The sequence below is a fragment of the Mauremys mutica genome, chromosome 2 (assembly GCF_020497125.1).
Source record: "Mauremys mutica isolate MM-2020 ecotype Southern chromosome 2, ASM2049712v1, whole genome shotgun sequence".
Lineage (NCBI taxonomy): Eukaryota > Metazoa > Chordata > Testudines > Geoemydidae > Mauremys > Mauremys mutica.
The window spans coordinates 233753508-233771662 of NC_059073.1; the positions used below are offsets into that span (position 1 = coordinate 233753508).

General features: G+C 42.4%; 1 protein-coding gene across 2 annotated transcripts in view; it reads right to left on the reverse strand.

Annotated features, from left to right (window-relative positions):
* Window positions 1-18155, reverse strand: part of FAM221A (family with sequence similarity 221 member A) — a 31003-nt gene that overhangs the window by 11416 nt on the left and 1432 nt on the right. Inside the window, exons 2-7 of one of the 2 annotated variants that reach the window (XM_045002852.1) lie at window positions 15147-15320; window positions 10952-11142; window positions 7792-7998; window positions 3489-3599; window positions 2653-2741; window positions 713-2037 (exon numbers count right to left, since the gene is read on the reverse strand). In XM_045002852.1, coding sequence (XP_044858787.1) covers window positions 1540-2037; window positions 2653-2741; window positions 3489-3599; window positions 7792-7998; window positions 10952-11142; window positions 15147-15320 — 1270 coding nt within the window. In that variant the 3' untranslated portion in view covers window positions 713-1539. Of the gene's footprint in view, window positions 1-712; window positions 2038-2652; window positions 2742-3488; window positions 3600-7791; window positions 7999-10951; window positions 11143-15146; window positions 15321-18155 lie in introns of those variants that run through there. The other variant, XM_045002853.1, reaches the window with a different exon arrangement.

Here is an 18155-nt window from a genome sequence, read left to right on the forward strand (position 1 = left end):
CTTGCTCAGCCTATAGTTGAACTGCTCCTTACTACTGTCCAGGCTTCATGAGCCATGGGAGAAAGGGGTAGGCTGGGGTAGGTGCGACCGTGAGGTGCTGCCTACTGGGAGAGCAGCCTGAGGCATAAGCCTCCAGCTGGCATGATATTCCAGGCAGGACTTAATCTCCATTAGACAAAACTTAAAGAAGAGAATGACCTGGAATCATTCCCATTTTTGTCCGGGTGCCCCCAACCAACTTCACTGAGGCTGGCCAGGAGCACCCATGTCTGACCAGGTGCCCCCGACCAACCTAACTGAGGTCGCCCTGGAGCACCCACGGGACGATGATGGTTAGCAGTCGTATTCTACCATCTGACATCTGCAAGGCAAGGCAAGGGGATGCTGCTGTGTAGCACTGCAGTACCGCGTCTGCCAGCACCACCCAGGAGACATACGGTGACAGTGAGCTGAGCGGGCTCCATGCTTGCCGTGCTATGTTGTCTGCATGGGTAACCCAGGAAAAAAGGCGAGAAACGATTTTTTGCCATTGCTTTTACAGAGGGAGGGAAGGACAGAGGCCTGACGACAAGTACCCAGAACCACCCGCAACAATGTTCTTGCCCCATCAGGCATTGGGAGCTCAACCCAGAATTCCAATGGTCAGCGTAGACTGCAGGAACTGTGGAATAGCTACCACAGTGCAACACTCCGAAAGTCGACACTAGCCTTGGTACTGTGGACGCACATGCGCTCAGTGGGGACACACAATCGACTGTATCAAATCGATTTCTAAAAGATCGACTTCTGTTAAATCGACCTAATTTCGTACTGTAGACATACCCTAGTGGCAGGTCTTGCATTGATTAACATCAGCTTCAATTTGTGATGCCTTGTGCTGTCTGTTTCTGGCCTGTGGACTATGTAGTGGACCTGTGCAGCATACAGGTGTGTTATGTCTCGAATCTAGCTTCTTATTTTTGCTTTCCTGTTTTCTTGGACAGGTCCTCCCAATTTGAACTGTGATAGGTAATGAAGTAAATGTTGCCATGGGATGTTCCAAGTGAAGGAACAGTTTTCTGGTTCACCAGTTGCCATAGGAAAGACAGCTCTGTTGGATATATTTTGGAGCTGTAACTTGGATGAGTCCTGGGAAGGGATAGAGCTGGAGCAGTGTGTTACTGGAGCAGTGGTGGGTATGCTAGAAGCATGGAGGCATAACAGGAATGGAAATTGTAATAAATGACAATAATAGGGCTGAGCCCCATAAGAGGAAGTATCAATGGCATCAGATATCTATTTCCTTGAAATAAACTGTCTGTGTTGTAATGACACCCATGTTGCTCTTGCCTGCTTTGGGAGGGAGATGTAGAGGATGAGAAATAACACTTACCTTTTAGTCTTGTCTGAGTAAGAGCTGAAAAGTGGCCTCCTGGCCAGCATGTGGAGAAGTGTCTAGAGGAGCTGGGATGGGGCTCTTTCCTTTTAAAAGAACAAAGCCCTTAGGCTGCCTTATTCCTGGTGATGGTTCCTGGGCTGAGGGAGGGACTGGGAGAGGAGTCACAGCCTCACTTTAATCTTTTGAAAATTAAAGGAAATTTTCTGAAAGTAGTAAGTGACCGAAGGTACTCCCCTGCTGTTTCTGCTGGTCCTGGTGTGTGAGGGGCCAGCTAGAGATAGACCTCGCTGCTGCCATGGTAGTGGATCCCCATTGGGAAGATGGAGAAGATTGACAAAAAAGTGAGTAAGGCACCCTGCAAAGACGTACAAGGTTAAAGTTATGCACACAGATAAGTAGTCCTGTTGTGAGACTACTCGTGCTAAAAAAAAAGCACATGCCTCAGTCTTTGCAGGATTGGATCGAATATCTGAAATTCTTTCAGCCTCTTCACGAAGGAAAAGAAAATACTGGAAAAAGTCTTGAGACTTAGTAGTAATGCTATATCTATAAACTATTACATTTGCAAAATTTGTAGCACATATCTTCTTTATTTTTGTAATGTTTCTCAAGAAAAGATTCAGAGTTTCAAAGACCAGTTCTGACAGAAAAACCACCACCTGATGCAAGAAACAAGCATAACATTAGGCTTTATTAAAACTAGTTAAGTGAAATATTACTTTATAGAGGAATTGGTAAATGAGTAGAATTCACTTCTGGCTAAGATGGTGGAATGAAGTAATACTGAGTTAAACCAGAATCTGAATGACTACATATAAATTAAAGGGGTATTAAGAAGTTTTGTGCCTGAGAGTAGCAGTTCATGCTTTCCTGAGTATCCGAAGGGGGTCTGTTTTGTTTTTACACAGTTTCTCCTAGTTGTCCAAAACAATTACCGAGTTTTTTCTTTTTGTGCTTGTTTGGTATTTTGGAGCAATTATGCTTTTGCTTTCCTCTGGCCAAAGCAAGTTAAGTTTTTAAATTTAATCTGCCTGATCTAGGTAGGAAGGTCACTGAACTATTCCAGATATGATTGGCCTATGGACCTACACTATTAGGTCACTATGTTGTAACCCTCATTTTGAAATGCTAATACATTTTTTCAGGATCAGAATAGCAGTTAAAGCAATGTGAACCATTGTAGGCAAGTTCAATTTTAACTTTACCCACCTTAAATTGAGCCACTTTATTTTTAAGGAACATGTTTGTATTAAGCTCTAAATACAATGACTTACCCGTTCCTGGTACTGTTTTTCAAAGTAAGCCATGTCATCTTCTTCAGAACTCCTTAAATTAGAAACGTGCTTTGCTGCACTAGAACCACCTGAAAAAACCCCCAAAACAAATGTCTATTTAAAATACTTGTTTTATTGATTTCAAATCAATTTGGAAAAAGATTTTCAAATAAATTTCAGTCTGCACAAGGGAGAAGTGCCCTATTTTACTTAAAAGCAATATCTCCAGCCAAGTAAGCAGCACTGTTAACTAGGTCTGGAATGAAAAGACTGGTAGTTTCTCTGAGAGGCCTCAGAGGAGCTACATTGTGACTACCATCTTACTAGCCACGGCACATAATTGGGCAGAAGTGAACTCACAGCTATGTCCATATAGGGAGAAACCAGTTGCACAATATTACACTGAGTAAATACATATAAAGTGTGTGTTCAGACAACGATCTCTTACTGGGAAACAAAAACGGAGAGATGGTACTCCAGTGAATAGGTGATTCCATTATTAAGGAAGAAACAGGTGCAGAGGGAGGGCATCAAAATCAAGAAAATCTAGTTTCATATTAAACTAATGGGAGAGAGATTTTCTAAAACAACAATGAAAAAACCTTTCTGTTTTGAAAATCTTGATTACAGAAAAGTTTGTATATTAATTACATACATCCCTCTTAGAGGAAATAATCTTAAATACTCGCTTTAGTTTTGAACTCTAATGTACACCTTTAAGCTTTCCTTAACTCATCAAAAAGTCAACATTATACAGTGCCTTTATACTGAGTGAGTATAATAATACACCACAATTTAAAAAAAATTAAAAAATGGTTAGTTCATTTCATTACCACCTGTTAATTGTGAGCTGGCTTGTACAGAACTGGAGGGGCCTTGGAATGCTTTTAGAAATGGATGGTCCATGCCACTACTAGGTACCTCTAGAAATTCAGCAGAGGGTGCCCCTAATAGAAAACATATTGGAAAAAAATTAGCTTCACAAGAAGCGTTAGGAGTCATACATGATGGAAACCAAATATACCTATCACTTAAAATAACTAATGCTGATATGTAGTAAACCACATGAAAAAATTACACATTGTGTATCATCCAGAATACTAGAAGAAAATAGGTGTGGTAAAAGAACCAAAGTATGGCTTGAAAAGAAATGAAATGGCTGAGCTCTTCTCTTCCTGTTGCTGTGACTGTACTATACAGTAACTACATTGCAGAAAGATCGTGGAGACCAGACCCAGAATTTAAAATATAATTAAATACCAACAGTATTTCAAAATAAAGACTCCTACATTCAAAACTATATTACAGGGGAATAGAGAGAATCAGAAGTTCTCTAAGAACCAGTGGTGTAAGATAACAACCCAGTTCTACATTTTGTCCAATTTTATATACTGAGCATTAATTGTAGACTTGTAACAAATCAGCTTGAAATCCCACTATAAATTGTGCCTTACACTGGAAAAAAAATCATTTATCTGTACTTGTCAGGCTGAAAACTTAAAATAATAATGTTAAGAGAAAATAGGAAGATACCCCAACATGTAACTGTTAATGGGGAATCATCAATGAATGGGAGTGTTTCTAATGGGGATCTGTTCTTGGCCCAATGTCATTCAACATCTTTACAAGTGACCTGGAAAAAATACATAAAATCATGGCTAGTAAAGTTTGTAGATGACACAAAAATTGGTGGAATGATAAACAGTGATAAGTCAGTTATGAAGAGTGATCTGAATAATTTGGTAAACTGGGTTCATTCAAATAACATGCATTTCAGTATGGCCAAATGCAAAATCGGACATCTAAAGAACAAAGAATTTGATCACACATGCAGGATGGCGGACTGTATCTTGGAAAGAAGTGCTTCTGACAAGGACTTGTACTTATGTGTTAGATAACCAAGTGGCACGTGAGATCCCAATATAACTCTGTGGCTAAGAGGGCCAACTCAGTTCTTGAATATATAAGCAGCGGAATATCAAGTAGAAGTTTTCAGTGTCTTCACTGAATGTCAATGTCATTCAACCAGAATGTACTCTTCTGGATACAGAAATTAATGAATGAATTTCATAGAATCACAGAACTGGAAAGGACCTCAAAGTCATCTAGTCCAGTCCCTGGCACTCAAGACAAGACTAAGTATTATCTAGACCATCCATGACAGGTGTTTGTCCAACCTGCCTCCAAAATCCCCAATGATGGAGATTCCACAAGCTCCCTAGGCAATTTATTCCAGTGCTTAACCACTCTGACAGTTAGGTAGTTTTTCCTAATGTCCAACCTAAACCACTCTTGCTGCAATTTAAGCCCATTGCTTCTTGTCCTATCCTCAGAGGTTAAGAAGAACAATTTTTCTCCCTCCTCCTTGTAACAACCTTTTATGTACCTGAAAACTGTTATCATGTCCCCTCTCAGTCTTCTCTTCTCCAGACTAAATAAACCCAGTTTTTTCAATCTTCCCTCATAGGTCATGTTTTCTAGACCTTTAATCATTTTTGTTGCTCTTCTCTGGACCTTCTCCAATTTGTCCACATTTTTCCTGAAATGTGGCACCCAGCACTGGATACAATACTCCAGTTGAGGTCTAATCAGTGCAGAGTAGAGCAGAAGAATTACTTCTCATGTCTTGCTTACAATACTCCTGCTAATACATCCAAGAATGTTTGCCTTTTTTGCAACAGCATTACATTGTTGACTCATATTTAGCTTGTGATCCACTATGACCCCCCAGATCCCTTTCCGCAGTACTCCTGCCTAGGCAGTCATGTCCCATTTTGTATGTGTGCAACTGATTGTTCCTTCCTAAGTGGAGTACTTTGCATTTGTCCTTCTTGAATTTCATCCTATTTACTTCAGACCACTTCTTCAGTTTGTCCAGATCATTTTGAATTTTAATCCTATCCTCCAAAGCACTTGCAACCCCTCCCAGCTTGGTATAGTCCGCAAACTTTGTAAGTGTACTCTGTATGCCATTATCTAAATAATTGATGAAGATATTGAACAGAACCAGACCCAGAACCGATTCCTGCGGGACCCCACTCGTTATGCCCTTACAGCATGACTGTGACCCACTGAAAACTACTTTGGGAAGGATTTTCCAACCAGTTCCACACCCACCTTATAGTAGCTCCATCTAGGTTGTATTTCCCTAGTTTGTTTATGAGAAGGTCATGTGAGACAGTATCAAAAGCTTCACTAAAGTCAAGGTAGACCACATCTACCGCTTCACCCCTCCAGCCACAAGGCTTGTTACCCTGTCAAAGAAGGCTATCAGGTTGGTTTGACATGATTTGTTCTTGACAAATCCATGGTGACTGTTATATTGCTTAATTATTTGCTCCATTATATTTCCAGGTACAGAAGTTAAGCTGACTGATCTGTAATTCCCTAGGTTGTCCTTATTTCTCTTTTTATAGATGGGTACTATATTTGCTCTTTTCCAGCCTTCTGGAATATCTCCTGTCTTCCATGACTTCTCAAAGATAATTGCTAATGGCTCAGATATCTCCTCAATCAACTCCTTGAGTATTCTAGGATGCATTTCATCAGGCCCTGGTGATTTGAAGACATTTAACTTGTATAAGTAATTTTTGACTTGTTCTTTCCCTATTTTAGACTCTGATCCTACCTCATTTTCACTGGCATTCACTGTTAGCCATCCAATCACCACCAATCTTCTTGGTGAAAACCGAAACAAAGAAGTCATTAAGCATCTCTGCAATTTCCACATTTTCTGTTATTGTCTTTCCCCCCTCATTGAGTAATGGGCCTACTCTGTCCTTGGTCTTCCTCTTGCTTCTAATGTATTTGTAGAATGTTTTCTTGTTTCCTTTTATGTCCCTACCTAGTTTGATCTCGTTTTGTGCCTTGGCTTTTCTAATTTTGTCCCTACATACTTGTGTTGTTTATATTCATCCTTTGTAATTTGACCGAGTTTCCACTTTCTGTAAGTCTCTTTTTTGAGTTTTAGATCATTGAAGATCTCCTGGTTAAGCCAGGGTGGTCTATTGCCATACTTCCTATCTTTCCTATGCAGTTGGATAGTTTGCTCTTGTGCCCTTAACAATGTCTCTTTGAAAAACTGCCAACAGTGTTACACTTGCTTCCCATGGGATTTTACCTACCAACTCCGAGTTTGCTAAAGTCTGCCTTCTTGAAATCCATTGTCTTTATTGTGCCGTTCTCTCTCCTACCATTCCTTAGAATCATGAACTCTATCATTTCATGATCACTTTCACCCAAGTTGCAGTCCACTTTCAAATTCTCAACAAGTTCCTCCCTATTTGTCAAAATCAAATATAGAACAGCCTCCCCTGTAGTAGCCTTCTCCACCCTCTGAAATAAAAAATTGTCTCCAGTACACTCCAAGAACTTGTTGGATAATCTATGCCCTGCTGTTGTCTTCCCAACAGATGTCTGGATATAGAATCAAAGATTGTTAAGGTTGGAAGAGACCTCAGGAGATCATCTAGTCCAACCCCCTGCTCAAAGGAGGACAAATCCCCAAATCTCTCCTCTCAAGGATTGATCTCACAACCCTGGGCTTAGCAGGCCAATGCTCAAACCACTGAGCTATCCCTCCCCTCCCATCACCACCAACTCCTGTGCTTTGGATGATTTTGCTAGTTAATTTAAAAAAGCCTCATCCACCTCTTCTTCCTGGTTTGGTGGTCTGCAGTAGACCCCTACCATGACATCACCCTTGTTTTTACCCCTTTTATCCTTACCCAGAGACTTTCAGCAAGTCTTTTTCTTATTTCTATCTCAACCTCAGTCCAAGTGTATACATTTTTAATATATAAGGCAACACCTCCTCCCTTTTTCCCTGCCATCCTTCCTGAGCAAGCTGTATCCTTCTATACCAATATTCCAGTCCTGCATATTATCCCACCAAGTCTCTGTGATGCCAACTATGTCATAGCCTCTAATTTCTATAGCTTCTTTTCTACAAGAAGTCAGAGAAGATTATCATGATGATCTCTTCTGGCCTTTAAATCTATGAAAAAAAATCAGTGATTTGGAGTCCCCATCCTATGGGAAGGTCTAACTTGCCCTGAAATTTAATATTCAACTGATTTTCAAATATGAAAATTAAATAGACAAAGGATCAAAATGTTATCTCAAGTCTCCTGCACTTACCTACTCCACTGTCATCAAGTCTCATATAGCCTTCGGCCAGTGAACTAAAGCCAGTTAATCCTCCCATTGCAGCATAGGGAACATCCTGCCCCACAGGTTTTCCCTGGGATAAGCGCTCTTGTTTGGTTTCCACAACCGTTTCATGCGCATATGTTGGCTGACCACACCCACAGGTAAAGCAGCTGTGAAATCCTGAACATTTGGAACCTAAATTAAAAATAAAAAGTATTCAGAGTGAGATGATAATTGAGTCTGTTCGTTCATTATCACACATAGAGAATTTCCCTAAATTGTTGCTTTCCCAAGCACTGCTGATTTCCTTCCATGTGTAAGTACCCAACCACACTTCCCATTTGGAAGCTCTACAAGAGAAAGGATGAACATGTGGTTAAATCACGGGAATCAGGAGATCTGAGTTCTATTCCTGGAATCAGTCCCAGGCAAATCAAAGGATTGATTGTGCACTGTGCTCCCACAATTTATCAAACAATTTCAACAAGTTGGAGGCAGCTTCAGCTAAGGCAGGGGTGGGCAAACTACAGCCCGCAGGCTGCGTCCAGACTGCGTCCAGGCTGCGTCCAGACTAATTCGGCCCTTGATCTCCCACCGGGGAATAGGGTCGGGGGCTTTCCCTGCTTGTGCTGTGGCTCCACACCGCTCCCGGAAGCGGCGGCTTGTCCTCCCCTCCAGCCCCCACATGTTGGAGCAGCCAGGCGCCTCCGCATGCTACCTCTGCCCCAAGCACTGGCTCTGCAGCTCTCATTGGCTCAATCGGGCACCTGCGGACAGGGCAGCATGCAGAGCTGCCTGGCCAGCACTGTGCCTCCATGTAGGGGCCAGAGTGGGGACATGCTGCTGCTTCTGGGAGCTGCGGGGGTGGCACCTGCAGATGGGGCAGTTTGCAGAGCCGCTTGGCTGCGCCTCCACATAGAAGCTGGTCTCAGAGGGGGGACATGCTGCTGCTTCCGAGAGCTGCTTGAAGTAAGCGCTGCCCTGACCTCCCCCCATGCCCCGACCCTCACCCCCCAAACCTCAACCCCCAGCCCGGAGCCCCCTCCTGCACCCTAAAGCCCCTCATCCCCAGCCCCACCCTGGAACCTGCACCCCCAGCCCAGAGCCTGTACTCCTCCCACACTCCAACCCCCTGCCTCAGCCCAGAGCCCCCTCCCATACACCAAACCCCTCTGCTCCACCCACAGCCCCCTCATCTCTGGCCCTACCCCAGAGCCCTCACCCCCTCCTGCATCCCAACCCCCTTCCCCAGCCCAGAGCCCCCTCCTGCACCCTGAACTACTCATTTCTGGCCCCACCCCAGAGCCTGCACCCACAGCCAGAGCCCAGAGCCCTTGCCCCCTCCTGCACCTCAAACTCCAATTTCATGAGCATTCATGGCCCACCACACAATTTCCATACCCAGATGTGGCCCTCAGGCCAAAAAGTTTGCCCACCTCTGAGCTAAGGTAACAACTAGCAAGTGAGATCCACTGCTGTAATGCTCCCCCAGATAGCAGCAACCATTATCTAACTTCTCAACCTCCCCTGCCAATTGGCTCTAGCTGTTCTGTGGAATGGGCACAGAGTCACCCAGAAGCAGCAGCATACAGCCCAACATATGCCTAGCCAAGAAGGATTCATGTACCTAAATCAGGATACAGAATGGTCCAATTAGTCAGTTACAGGGCTGGGATTCTAGCAACCTGGGTTCACTTCCCAGCTCTGCCATAGACTCCCTGTGTGACCTTGGGAAAGTTATTTACAGGCATAGACTTTAAAGCCAGAAGGGACCATTATGATCACCTAGACTGACCTCCTGCACACTGCAGGCCACAGAACTTCACTCACCCACTCCTGTAATAGACCCATAACCTCTGACTGAGTTACTGAAGTCTTCAAATCATGATTTAAAGACTTCCAGTTACAGAGAATCCACCATTTATTCTAGTTTAAACCTGCAAGTGACCTGTACCCCATGCTGCAGAAGAAAGTGAAAACCCTCTAGGGTCTCTCCCAATCTGACCTGGGGGGAAATTTTTTCCCAACCCCCAAATTGGCTATCAGTTGGACCCTGAGCATGTCAGCAAGACCCACCAGCCAGAAACCCGAGGAAAAAATTCTCTGTAGTAACTCAGAGCGCCCCCATCTAGTGTCCCAACTCTAGTCATTGGGAATATTTGTACTAGCAGTCACTGATGGGCCATATGCCATTTTAGGCAGTCTCATTATACCGTCCCCTCCATAAGCTTAGACCAGTTAGGCTTTTTGCTCCACTGCTGCCCCTGGAAGGCTGTCCAAGACCTTGACTCCTCTAATGGTTAGAAACCTTCATCTATTTTCAAACCTAGACCTATTTATGGCCAGTTTATATCCATTTGTTCTTGTTTCAACATTGGTGTTCAATTTAAATAACTCCATTCCCTCTCCGACAGAGCAATCATATCTCCCTTCAGGCTTCATTTGGTTAGGCTAAACAGGCCAAACCCCTTGAGTCTCCTCTCATAAGGTAGGTTTTCCATTCCTCTGATCATCGTAGTAATCCTTCTCTGCGCCTGTTCCAGTTTGAATTAATCTTTCTTAAACATGGGAGATCAGTGTTGTATATTATTCTGTTAGATATTATTCCCCATTCTGCAAGCAAAACTGGTTTATGAGATCCTTCCTGTATAAATTATTCCATATACTTCATGCAATTACAATCTAGAAATCTGGCTAAAAATATCCATCAATATATCATTTGAAGAGATCTAAAAGACAAAAAATCAGTACGTAGTTTGCATCTGAAGAAGCGGGTTTTTTACCCATGAAAGCTTATGCCCAAATAAATCTTAGTCTTTAAGGTGCCACCAGACTCCTCGTTGTTTTTGTGGATACAGACTAACATGGCTACCCCTCTGATACTTGAGTACGTAGTTTAACTGCTGATGTTAATAATTCCTGTTTTAGGGCCAAATCCTAGTCCCACTAAAGTCAATAGCAAAACTTCCACTGAATTCAGTGATACCAGGATTTAACCATTGGTATGTTAAATCAGTGTTACCAATAATCTTGCATGGGCATGAAGTGCTATTTGCTAAATTTAGAAAATATACCTGTATTTAAAGCGTATGCTTCTTAAATTAGCAGTAAAGAATACTGCATGTGTATTTATAGGAAACTAACTTACAGGAGTTACAGGAAAATCCAGGTGCTGCACTGTGCTGATCAGCAAAGTGCTTGCATCTACAACGAATGGGCTGAGTGCCATTTAGAGGGACATAGTGATAGGATTTGCACTGGCAACGGCTCACTCGACAGGGTACACAAATAGGGCGATCTTTTGGAATCTCTTCATAATCTGTTTTGTGTTGTTTATACCTAAAAACAGAAAAAAAGAAATTAGTACATATGCATATTGGCTATAACAATACCATTATAGTTCAAAGAGACAAGGTTGGTGACGTACCAACACAGCTGCAACAATACTGCAAACAATTATAGCTCAAAGTCATTCAGCATTTACCATTAAAAATTTATTTAAAGAATTTATAATTTAGATTTCAAGTTTAATGCAGAGATACATTTAGTTCTTCTACAAAAAAAGTGCTCATTCTCACAAAAGATAATTTTCAATGCTGTGTGGGGTTTCAAGTGCTTTAAGTTATACCCTAGTGAAAAAATACGGCAGACTTTTACATTTGATTTTTGGCGCCATTTCAAGTATATATATTCAAAGCAGTATGTGGTGATCGAATCACATGGTTATAGATCCACACAATAAGTGTAAATATATCAGTAGCTTCAAAGCTCTAAACTTTTGAATTTACCTCTGACCACTTCAGTCTCTGATAGACTCACGGTTTCAAGCATAAACTGCATTTATATTCTTTTGGGATGGGGGAAGCCTATACAGGAGAGGTGGGCTCCACCTAAACCAAAGTGGAACCAGACTGCTGGCACTAAACATTAAAAAGATTGTAGAGCAGTTTTTAAACTAGGAGATGGGGGAAAGCCGACTGCTGCACAGGAGCATGTGGATCGGACACAGACTTCTCCTAGGGGAAAGTCTAATGATAGAGAATCTCCAGGTTATAGTCAGGAGCAGAGGATGGAAGAGGATAATGTAATGGCCAGGTCAGATGATAAACATTCACTTAAAAAAGAATCTGACACATCAGAAAAGAGCAGACAAATAAACAGTGACAAGTTTTTAAAGTGCTTGTACACAAATGCTAGAAGTCTAAATAATAAGATGGGTGAACTAGAGTGCCTTGTGATAAAGGAGGATATTGATATAATAGGCATCACAGAAACCTGGTGGACTGAGAGCAATCAATGGGACGCAATCATTCCTGGGTACAAAATATATCAGAAGAACAGAACAGGTCATGTGGCGGGGGAGTGGCACTATATGTGAAAGAAAATGTAGAATCCAATGAAGTAAAACTCTTAAGTGAATCCACATATTCCATAGAATCTCTATGTATAGAAATTTCATGCTCTAATAAGAATATAACATTAGGGATCTATTATCGACCACCTGACTAGGACAGTGATAGTGATGATGAAATGCTAAGGAAAATTAGAGAGGCTACCAAAATTAAGAACTCAATAATAGTGGAGGATTTCAATTATCCCCATATTGACTGGGAACATTTCACTTCAGGACGAAATGCAGAGATAAAATTTATCGATACTTTAAATGACTGCTTCATGGAGCAGCTGGTACGGGAACCCACAAGGGGATAGACAACTCTAGATTTAATCCTGAGTGGAGTGCAGGAGCTGGTCCAAGAGGTAACTATAACAGGACCGCCTGGAAATAGTGACCATAATACAATAGCATTCAACATCCCTGTGGTGGGAAGAACATCTCAACAGCCCAACACTGTGGCATTTCATTTCAAAAGGGGGAACTATGCAAAAATGAGGGGATTAGTTAAACAGAAGTTAAAAGGTACAGCGACTAAAATGAAATCCCTGCAAGCTGCATGGGCGCTTTTTAAAGACACCATAATAGAGGCGCAACTTCAATGTATACCCCAAATTAAGAAACACAGCAAAAGAACTAAAAAAGAGCCACTGTGGCTTAACAAACATGTAAAAGAAGCAGTGAGAGATAAAAAGACTTCCTTTAAAATGTGGAAGTCAAATCCTAGTGAGGCAAATAGAAAGGAGCATAAACACTGCCAACTTAAGTGCAAGAGTGTAATAAGAAAAGCCAAAGAGGAGTTAGAAGAACGGCTAGCCAAAAACTCCAAAGGTAATAACAAAATGTTTTTAAGTACATCAGAAGCAAGAAGCCTGCTAAACAACCAGTGGGGCCTCTTGATGATTGAGGTACAAAAGGAGCGCTTAAAGACGATAAACTTATTGCGGAGAAACTAAATGGATTCTTTGCTTCAGTCTTCACGGCTGAGGATGTTAGGGAAATTCCCAAACCTGAGCCGGCTTTTGTAGATGACAAATCTGAGGAACTGTCACAGATTGAAATGTCACTAGAGGAGGTTTTGGAATTAATTGATAAACTCAACATTAACAAGTCACTGGGACCAGATGGCACTCACACAAGAGTTCTGAAAGAACTCAAATGTGAAGTTGCAGAACTATTAACTAAGGTTTGTAACCTGTCCTTTAAATCGGCTTCTGTACCCAATGACTGGAAGTTAGCTAATGTAACGCCAATATTTAAAAAGGGCTCTAGAGGTGATCCCGGCAATTACAGACCGGTAAGTCTAACGTCGGTACCAGGCAAATTAGTCGAAACAATAGTTAAGAATAAAATTGCCAAACACATAGAAAAACATAAACTGTTGAGCAATAGTCAACATGGTTTCTGTAAAGGGAAATCGTGTCTTACTAATCTATTAGAGTTCTTTGAGGGGTCAACAAACATGTGGACAGGGGGATCCAGTGGACATAGTGTACTTAGATTTCCAGAAAGCCTTTGACAAGGTCCCTCACCAAAGGGTCTTACGTAAATTAAGCTGTCATGGGATAAAAGGGAAGGTCCTTTCACGGACTGAGAACTGGTTAAAGGACAGGGAACAAAGGGTAGGAATTAATGGTAAATTCTCAGAATGGAGAGGGGTAACTAGTGGTGTTACCCAAGGGTCAGTCCTCGGACCAATCCTATTCAACTTATTCATAAATTATCTGGAGAAAGGGGTAAACAGTGAGGTGGCAAAGTTTGCAGATGATACTAAACTGCTCAAGATAGTTAAGACCAAAGTAGACTGTGAAGAACTTCAAAAAGATCTCACAAAACTAAGTGATTGGGCAACAAAATGGCAAATGAAATTTAATGTGGATAAATGTAAAGCAATGCACATTGGAAAAAATAACCCCAACTATACATACAATATGATTGGGGCTAATTTAGCTACAATGAGTCAGGAAAAAGATCTTGGAGTCATCATGGATAGTTCTCTGAAGATGTCCACGCAGTGCACAGAGGCGGTCAAAAAAGCAAACAGGATGTTAGGAATCATTAAAAAGGGGATAGAGAATAACACTGAGAATATATTATTGTCCATATATAAATCCATGGTATGCCCACATCTCGAATACTGCGTACAGATGTGGTCTCCTCATCTCAAAAAAGATATAATGGCACTAGAAAAGGTTCAGAAAAAGGCAACTAAAATCATTAGGGGTTTGGAGAGGGTCCCATATGAGGAAAGATTAAAGAGGCTAGGACTCTTCAGCTTGGAAAAGAGGAGACTTAGGGGGGATATGATAGAGGTATATAAAATCATGAGTGATGTGGAGAAAGTGGATAAGGAAAAGTTATTTATTTCTTCCCATAATACAAAAACTAGGGGTCACCAACTGAAATTAACAATTAATAGCAGGTTTAAAACAAATAAAAGGAAGTTCTTCTTCACGCAGCGCACAGTCAACCTGTGCAACTTCTTACCTGAGGAGGTTGTGAAGGCTAGGACTATAACAGCATTTAAAAGAGAACTGGATAAATTCATGGTGGTTAAGTCCATAAATGGCTATTGGCCAGGACAGGTAAGGAATGGTGTCCCTAGCCCCTGTTTGTCAGAGGATGGAGATGGATGGCAGGAGAGAGATCACTTGATCACTGCCTGTTAGGTTCACTCCCTCTGGGGCACCTGGCATTGGCCACTGTCGGCAGACAGAATACTGGGCTAGACGGACCTTTGGTCTGACCCGGTACGGCCGTTCTTATGTTCTTATGCATTTATGGAACACTATGGAATGATTTCTTTCATCTCAAAAATGCTTCCTTAAATTACATCAATCTTTATATCTCTAGATTCTCAAGCTCATTACTGGTATGACAGTGCTTTTTATAAGCATTTTACATTTTCTAAGTAAAAAGAAAGTTCAGCAGCAAGAAAAAAAAACCTCACCTATGGGTACAAAAACACTGTGTCTCCGGGCCCACAAGTTTACAGTCCATCCCAGTTGGTGATCTCCAGCTCACATACAATCTGTTCTGTAATCGTATTGGTAACATTTTTCTTTTGTATTCTTCATATTGCTCTGGGGTAAAGAGTTTCCCTCCGTCGTCATCACCTACAATTCTGCAACATGTAATTGTGTTTCATAATATTTTAATTACATTTAACTTTCAGTAAAATCGAGGGGGCAAAGGTAGGTTGCAATTCTGAAAATATATAATGATGCACCAGTAAACAACACTGAACATTATTTTATCTTCCATAATAGTACCCTAGAGAGGGCCTTTGTAAGGAACTGTACTCAAGTTTTTAAACAAATGCTTATAAACTGGTTTTAATGCTATGAAAAGTATCTCGAAGGATGGAGTCAAGAGGCGACCTACCAAGTTCCTTTTTACATTGAAGAAAACGGACTGCAAGTCAGGAATGCTGGGGTCTTCCTAGCTCTGACTCAGACTTCCTGCATGACCTCTAACAAGTCACGTCATCTCTCTACAGCAGAGGTCCCCAAACTGTGGGGCACAACCCCCTGAGGGGGCATAGAGAAATGTTCAGTGGGGTGCGGTGGTGCCCAGGCCAGCCCCCACAGGGGGTGGAGAGGAAGCACCACACACCCCCAACTCTGTTCTGGCCCTGCCCCCAGCCATATCCCCAGCTTCTGGCCTTGGCCTTGGCCTCAGCCTCACTGCAGCCCTGCACCCATCATAGCCCAGCTGCGGTTCCACCCCCGCCCCAGCCTTAGCCCCTCGCTGCGACTTTGTTCCTAGCCCCGGCCCTGGCTCACTCCCAACCCCAGACCCACTCTAAGTCTTGCTCCCTTACCCCTATTCACGTCCCCACCTGCCCCAGGAGATGTGACTCCACTCCTGTCCCTGGCTTGGGGTGGGGCGGGGGGAGGTGCAGACAGGGGTAAGGCGGGCATGACCCTAAAAAGTTCAGAGGCCACTGCTATATGGCTATGTCTTCACTCCAGAGTTATCTATACTTGAGTTAACTCTTCTGACATTAACCCAGCTTGAATGAGAGCTGCCACACCATGAAATAACACTCCAGTTGTATCTAATAGTGTATTAGCAGCACAAAATTATGTAAGCCAGTAGGTTTCAACCTTTCCAAACTACTGTACCCCTTTCAGAAGTCTTGATTTGCCTTGCATACCCCAAGTTTGACCTCACTTAAAAACTATTTGCTTACAAAATCAAACATAAAAATACACGTGTCACAGCACACTGACTGAAAAATTGCTTATTTTCTCATTTTGTCTATCTTCAATTTTAGTTTGTACTGACTTTGGTGCTTTTTATGCAGCCTGTTGTAAAACTAGGCAAAGATCAAGATGTGTTGATGCACCCCGTGGAAAACCTCTGCGTACCCCCAGGGGTACACATAACCCGGTTGAGAAACACTGCTATAAGCAGCTGATGAGCCGTGCTAACCAGAGCAGTAACCATCCCAACAGGCCAGCCAGCTTGAATTAACTATGCTCGAGTTACAGATCTGTGTATGTGTACAGGACTCAAGGGGCAACACTCAAGTTATAATTCTAGTTAACTCTGCAGTGAGAACAAGCCCTAGAAGGCCTTTGGTTTCCTCATTTGTGTAACAGGAATAATACTTACCTGCCTCACGGAGTTGTTAAACTTCATTCATTCATGTTTATAAAATGCTATAATAATTTATAGTATTATTATGGTAAGTTGCATGACTTTCTACAATAGATATAACATGGGCCTGTTTTTCAGTAAGCTACAGTGTGGATATACATATGCAAATTCACAATATATCAGTAACGTACAATATCACAGTAATATGTGCTAATATATTTCATCAACACCTGATATCACAATTTATTGAAAGTTACCCTCTTTTTTAAAGCATTTTGAACATATATGGATAAAAAGTATGATTACCTGCATCTTTCATATTTTACTGAATGTTTTCTTAAGCTAAAAATAGTGTGCAAGCTATTGCATCATGTATGCTCAGTAAAACAGGAGCTAAATTACTTTTGGGGTTTTTTTTAAAGTTATTATTTTAACAAGATGCACCTATAGATTCTTATAAATGGGGACATTTTTATAATTGTCAAAATAAAATGTGTCAACTTGTATTTCCTGAAAAAAATAGTAGAACTGGCTTATTGTCCTCCTAAACTATTTCACAAAAGCTTACTCTTGGGCAGATGGCAGGCATACAAGCATGCCTGGGCAGGGGAAACAGAAACATAATTTCAACTATCATATTTCAACTGAGATATAATATCTAAAAGATCAGAGGGCTGTGGCTGGGGCAAGAAGCCTGGGCTGATTGGAGGAAAGTAGGCTCAGCTGTGGCCATGCTCCAATCAGGCCCAGCTGGCCCCTATAAGAGGCTATGAGCCAGAAGCCCACTCAGTCTCCCTCTGCTGGTAGAGAGAGAAGGGCCTGGCTGCAGGGACCCATGCAAGATACCTAGCTTGGGCTGGGGAAGAGCCAGGGGAGCTGGGAGCTCTGGCCTGGAAAGCCCCAGGCTGCAGGCCTGACTATAGGCTGAAGAGGTGCAGGGTTGCAATGGGGCAGCCCATGGGTAGACAGAAGCAGCAGGTCTGAACTCCTCTGCCAGTGATGAGTGGTTTATACTGCAGTCTGCCGCAGTTAATGGGGGCTAAATGGAGACTGGGCAGTAGCCAAGACTGAGGTGAAGTTGGGCTAGTGTGTGTGTGGGGGGGGGTTCCCCTAGGATGGGGAGACCTAGAACTGTGGGGGTACTGCCAGGGGGGCAGCACCCAGTTAAAGGGGCACTGGGGTCCTTGGAGGGACACGGGGGTCCAGCAGTGGTGGTGAAACACTAGCCCAAAGAAGGCGCTCTGGAGTCTGGTTGCTAATTCCTGAGGACAACCAGCAGGAGGTGCTGCTGGGTGACTCTATGCCCAGTTACAACATGTCAACAGAAAAGATACTTGCATGTCAAAATAATAAT